Genomic DNA, 6,000 nt, shown 5'->3' with positions numbered 1-6,000 from the left:
GAAACTTGTCCTTCAGTTTCAGGTGCTTTATCGGCAGAAGATAAAGTAAGAGGAGTTGTGGGAAGAGCGGTCACAATCGATTGTCACTATGCACCATTGTACCGGTCACACACAAAGTATTTCTGCCGCATGCGGGATCACCAATGCACATCGTTAGTGAATACAAATGGGACAAATGAGCAGTATGGAAGAATGACAATCAGAGATAACACATCCCAGGGAATATTTACTGTTACTATGGAGAAGTTTGTCTCTAATGATAAAGGAGTTTACAGATGTGGAATTACAACGTCTGGCAAGCATCCAGTGTTTGATGTGCATCTACAAGTATCTGATGGTAGGTTTCTCATTGATTGACTTGATGTCTCCACTGAAATGTCTGATTCATGTTTTCTCTGGGAAGAGTCAAGGCAGCAGGAATATCCTAAGGCTCCACAACAGTACAGAGCCCTGTGGGGAATGGACAAGTGTAAAGAAACCCCTCTCATGATGATCTCATCCAGTTCAGGGTCTGACCCACTGATGGGACACCAATTTCCAGTGGAAGGCTCAGCACATTTTCCTACCTCTGAACTCCATGAAACATCACCCCGTCAAAGGATGAGGTGTTTGCCATCCTGAGGCAAATCAATGTGAATATATCCCCAGGGCCTGCTAATGTGTTTCCTCTGGCCTTACAGGAGGCAACTACAGAGATTACAAGGGCCCTGGCAGACATATTTAAACTATTCTTAGTGACAGGAGCAGTACCAGAGGACTGGAGTCTAGCCAATGTTGTTCTGTTGTTTAAACACGGTTCATAACATAAACCAGGAAATTCTAGGGCAGTGATTCTGACATCAGTTGTAGGAAAGTTATTAGAAGATATTCTAAGAGTTTGGATGTATATAATATTTGGATAGACACGGTCTGAATAATCATAGTCCGCATGGCTTCGTGTGTGGTAGTTTATGTCTAATCAACCTTATAAAGTTTGTGAGAAGGTTCCCAGGAATGTGGATGAAGGCAAGACAGTGGATGTTGGTCACATAGACTTTAGCAAGGCTCTCACTGAAGCCCTGTATGGGTGGTTGGTTAACAAAGTTCAATCGCTCGGCATTCAAAATGAGGTGGTAAATTGGATAGACATTGCCTTTGTGGGAGAAGCCAGAGAGTGGTATTAGAAGGTTACCTCTCTGACTACTATATGTCTCTGTAGTATGCAGTCGACATCCCTCCAATCGCTGCCTTTTCATGTCCTCATCCAAAAGCCTCTTAAATATAGTTCTTATCTCTCTTTCCTCTAGTTGGTCTGACAATGGGTTCCATGCATTCACCACCCTCAGGATAAAAAAAAACTTGTCAAGTCGTCACTTTTATTGTCATTTTGACCATAACTGCTGGTACAGTACATAGTAAAAATGAGACAACGTTTTTCAGGACCATGGTGTTACCTGACACAGTACAAAAATTAGACTGAACTTTGTAAAAAAAATCAAAACAGAGAAAGCTACACTAGACTACAGACCTACACAGGACTGCATAAAGTGCACAAAGTTCAGGCAATACAATAAATAATAAACAGGACAATAGTGCAAGGTGTCAGTCCAGGCTTCGGGTATTGAGGAGTCTGATAGCTTGGGGGAAGAAACTGTTACATAGTCTGGTCGTGAGAGCCCGAATGCTTCGGAGCCTTTTCCCAGATGGCAGGAGGGAGAAGAGATTGTATGAGGGGTGCATGGGGTCCTTCATAATGCTGTTTCCTGTGTAGTGTAAATGTTTATGATGGCGGGAAGAGAGACCCTGATGATCTTCTCAGATGACCTCACTATCTGCTACAGGGTCTTGTCTCACATATGTCCTTTAAACTTTCTCCCTATCACCTTAAAACTATGCTCACTATTATTTGATATTTTAACCTTGGAAAAATATGTCTAACTATCTTCCCTATCTTTGATTTCTCTAACTTTATAAACCTCTATCAGTTTGCTCCTCAGCCTCCAAAACTCCCGTGAAAACAATCTAAGTTTGTCCAATTTCTGCCCACAGCTAACACACTCCAATCCAGGTGACATCCCACTGAACCTCTACACCCTCTCCAAAAACATCCACATCCTTTCTATTGGGTTGCAAACAGCAGTACACAGTATTTTCTAATTGTGCTCTAAACAAAGTTTTATGAAGCTACAAAATGCCCTGTCAGATTGAGTCTCCAACGTGTAGAATGAAGAAGGCAAATGTGCTGAATGCTTTCATTACCATTATGTCCAGTTGTGTTGCCACTTTCAGGGAGCAATGGACTTGTACCCCGAGAACTCTCTGTACATCAGTTCTAAAGGGATACATCTGTTAAATTCCAAGTGACGTCAAACTCCCCGAATTTGTGAGCACCATTTGATGGCTCTGGGCCTGTCCTTGCCGGAGTTTAGAAGAATGAGGGTGGATTTTATTGAAAGCTATTGAGCTTTGCCAAGCCCAGTGGATGTGAAGAGAGGTTTCCAACAGTGTGGCATCTAGGACCACAAGGCATAGACTCAGAATAGAAGGATGACCCCTTAAAAGAGAGATGAGGAGGAACTTCTTCAGCCAGAGGCTGGTGAATCTGTGGAATTCATTGCGACAAGTAGCTGTGGAGGTTAAGCCATTGGGTATACTTAAAATGGAATTTCATAGGTACTTGATTAGTTAGGGCATCAAAGGATACAGGGAGAAGGCAGGAGAATAGATTTAGAGGGATAATATATCAGCCATGATAGAATCGTGGAGCAGATTCAATGGACAGAGTGGCCTAATTCTGCTCCTATGTTTCAAGGTATTATGGTCTATGATCTCACATGATTCCTTGTTGTCTTTATATAGCTGTCAGTACTAATGGGTTCCTTTGCTGCTGTAGATCACCTAAACCAAATCACAATTACACTCTCTCTTTAAAGTCACCATTCATTTTGTATGTATCTGACAATTTCCTGCTTTCAGATTATGGTGAGTTTTCCAGGACACACACAAATGTTGCCACTGTAAAGTCGCACTGTTAGGTCTCACTTCAGACTGTCTCTTTGCTGCTGAGAGAGACTGAAGCTCAGATGTTCGCACTGACACATACTCAGTGTCATCACCATTGTTCTGATCAGGAATCCTGTTGTTTTCTGTGATACTGATAGACATGACAGTTCAGGCAGATGCGAGGATGCAGAGACACAGTGAGGTAGATGAGCTGCTGAAATTCCAAACTTGTGGATTCTGGTTGAGATGCAAAATTGCTGAAATCTTCAGTGTGTTTGATTTTCAGATGTTCACTGATTCTTTTCCACAGAACCCCCGTCTGTTCCTTTGCTTCAATTTTCACCACCAACAAGTGGCTCAAGTTGTGGGGACTCCATGTCAGTGTCCTGCGAGTCTGTCAATGGATCCCTTCCCATTCAGTACTCATGGTATGAAAAGAACGCATCTGTGGATTCAAATATCTCTGATACCAATAAACTGGATCTACCTTGCCAATCATTAAAATACAAAAAATATGTGTATTATTGCAAAGCCTCAAATGTTAATGGAGAAGAATCCAGTGAAATGGTCAACGTGTCCATCTCCAACAGTGTCAGGACCTGCAGAAATGTGATTGAAGTCAACAGCATGGGTAAGTGGTGCAGGGTTTGATTCTTTATGATGGTTGATGGAGTACAACTGAATGACTGATGTGTACTGGATATTGTGTTGTTGGAACTTCACTCAGGAGCATGGAGTGTACGTTGTCACCACCTTTCAGAGAATGAAAAGCCTTTCAGCACAGCAGTTCAAACGTGAGTCACTCACCACAGTGCCTCCTGTCTCTGATTTGTTCTCACTGGCTGGGTGTGAATGTGTTTCATCTGATAATATTTCTAGTCATTAATTAAGATGTCCTTCCAAGATAAACCACTTCAAAGTTCAAAGTAAATTTATCATCAAAGTACATTTGTACAAATCTGTCATCATATTCTACTCTGAGATCCATTTTCTTGCAGGCATTCACAGTAGATACAAATAAATACAATAGAATCAATGCAAAACTACATATAATCAAAGATGGACAAAAAGCCAAAAGAAGAAAATCTGTGCAAATACAAAAGAAACAGCAGAATAGATTGGCAATAGAATAGAAAAGGGGGGAATGTAATGAGTTTTGGGTGTCCTTGTACATCTTTCACTTAAGGTAAACATGCAGTTGCTGCAGGGCATAAAGAATGCAAACTGTATTTGAACTTTCGGAGAGAAGATTCAAGTAAAGGAACAAGCATGAAACATTGCATTGATACAGGGCCTTTATCAGTTGGGACCAAAGTTCAGAGTATCATTTTTTTTAATGTATACCATATACAACCTTGAAATTTGTCTCTTTACAGGCAGCCACAACACAAAGAAACCGAATGGAACCTATCCAAAAAAAGACCATCAAACACCCAATGTGCAAAAAATAAACAAATGACTCAAATTCAGGACAAATGTTCATACAAGTGAGTCCCCAGCCATGAAGCCAGTCACTGCCAATCTCGGAGCCTGTTAGTTGCAGGCCACAGCCTCAGTTCAGTGCAGAGATGAGTAATCCTTGAGGATCAGTTAGACTCACATCAGCCCATCCCTCTTGTTCAGTCTTGTCAGTCTGATCTTTTCAATCTGGCTCTGTGCTTAAATCAGCCAATCAGAACATTGTTCCTCACACTTACACTCAGGCCCTGCTGTTTGATGCTCTCTCATACTCGGGACCTGCTGAGTCGATTCGACTCGTACCCGAATGTTCCATTCAGGCCCAAAGCTTAAATCTGTGAGACCTCAGCTTGTTCTTCGCTCTCGGCTACTAGAATTGTGTGCAGATCTGTTCTAGTGAAAGATGTTCCTGTTATAGGTGAGCTGATCATTCCTTGCTCTCTGACACACGGCCCTGCCACTTCGATATGCTCTCATGCCCAGAACTCAATGCCTCGATTAGGCCATTACCAGACATTTTCAATCTGGCTCGGCACTAAAATTGATCTCAGGCAACCAGCGTTGTGTGCAATTTTGGTGGTGCAGTGAAAGATGTTCTTGTTCTGGACAGAGGCGTACAAAGGATCAGCAGACTGATTTCTGGAACGTCACAAGTGACAAAAGATCAGAGATTTGGTTGATGAGGTTTTTATTTACTGTAGCTCAGAAGGCTGAGAGGTGATCTCATAGAAATCTGCAATATTTTAGCAGGGTGATACAGATTCCGGTTAGATGCTTCCGATGCCAGGGAATACAGGATAGTCTCCGGACTCTAAAAATATTCTAAAGGGTGAGTCATTTAAGACTGAGATTAGGAAAGGTTCCTTCTTCCAAAAAGTGGTGAACCTGTATTTAAGAAAGATTGAGTTATTTTTCTCAAAGGTAGAGAGATCAAAAATATGGGGAACAGTTAATCTCCCAGAAATCTCCAGGTTCTAATATTCTACGTCCAGAACATAAAGAATCAGCACAAGAAAGAAACAGATGCATTGCTGGCCATTTCTAATTTCAATGGATTGGGGGGGAAGCTAACCACTCTATTTTTAAAAAGGAGGTAGAGATAAAAGAGGAAATTATAGAGCAATTAGCCTGACATTGGTGTTAGGAAATGTGATGAAGGACAAAAGGCAAAACCAATGTATTGAATTGCTCTTGGGTTTCTTTGTGCCCATTATAAACTCACCCATCTCTGTCTGTTAATTTTTTAATTTACAGTCTCTTCATGTACCGATTGAAGATTTCACAAGTATATATGTTCCCTACAAAGCTTCTAACTTTCTAAATTTTCAATGTTTTAATCAATTTTTTCTAATACTCAGCTTTGCAGCTTTTGCTGAACATGACACATTTCCTTGGATCTAATTAATTCACAAGTTTCTTTTGAACGTCATGCTTGATCATCAGAAAGCTTCTGAGGGGATCACTTTAATAATGAAATATTCCCTGAGGGATGGATAGTGTTCATGGTGAAAGGGATGTTTCACAGGCAGCAGGGTCCTGAATGGGGACAGTTACAGCAGA

General features: G+C 41.3%; 1 protein-coding gene across 1 annotated transcript in view; it reads left to right on the top strand.

The window, feature by feature from the left end:
- The first annotated feature begins 81 nt into the window (after window positions 1-81).
- The window catches only part of LOC140717035 (uncharacterized), an 11,152-nt gene continuing 5,233 nt past the window's right edge, over window positions 82-6,000 (top strand). The window contains exons 1-2 of the mRNA XM_073030219.1: window positions 82-337; window positions 3,293-3,613. Of these exons, the coding sequence (XP_072886320.1) occupies window positions 130-337; window positions 3,293-3,613 (529 nt within the window). The 5' untranslated portion in view covers window positions 82-129. The remainder of the gene's footprint in view (window positions 338-3,292; window positions 3,614-6,000) is intronic.

This window comes from Hemitrygon akajei, chromosome 27 (genome assembly GCF_048418815.1).
Source record: "Hemitrygon akajei chromosome 27, sHemAka1.3, whole genome shotgun sequence".
In the NCBI taxonomy this organism is placed as follows: domain Eukaryota; kingdom Metazoa; phylum Chordata; class Chondrichthyes; order Myliobatiformes; family Dasyatidae; genus Hemitrygon; species Hemitrygon akajei.
The sequence above is the reverse complement of the archived record's forward strand: the minus strand, read 5'-3'. Positions and strand labels throughout refer to the sequence as shown.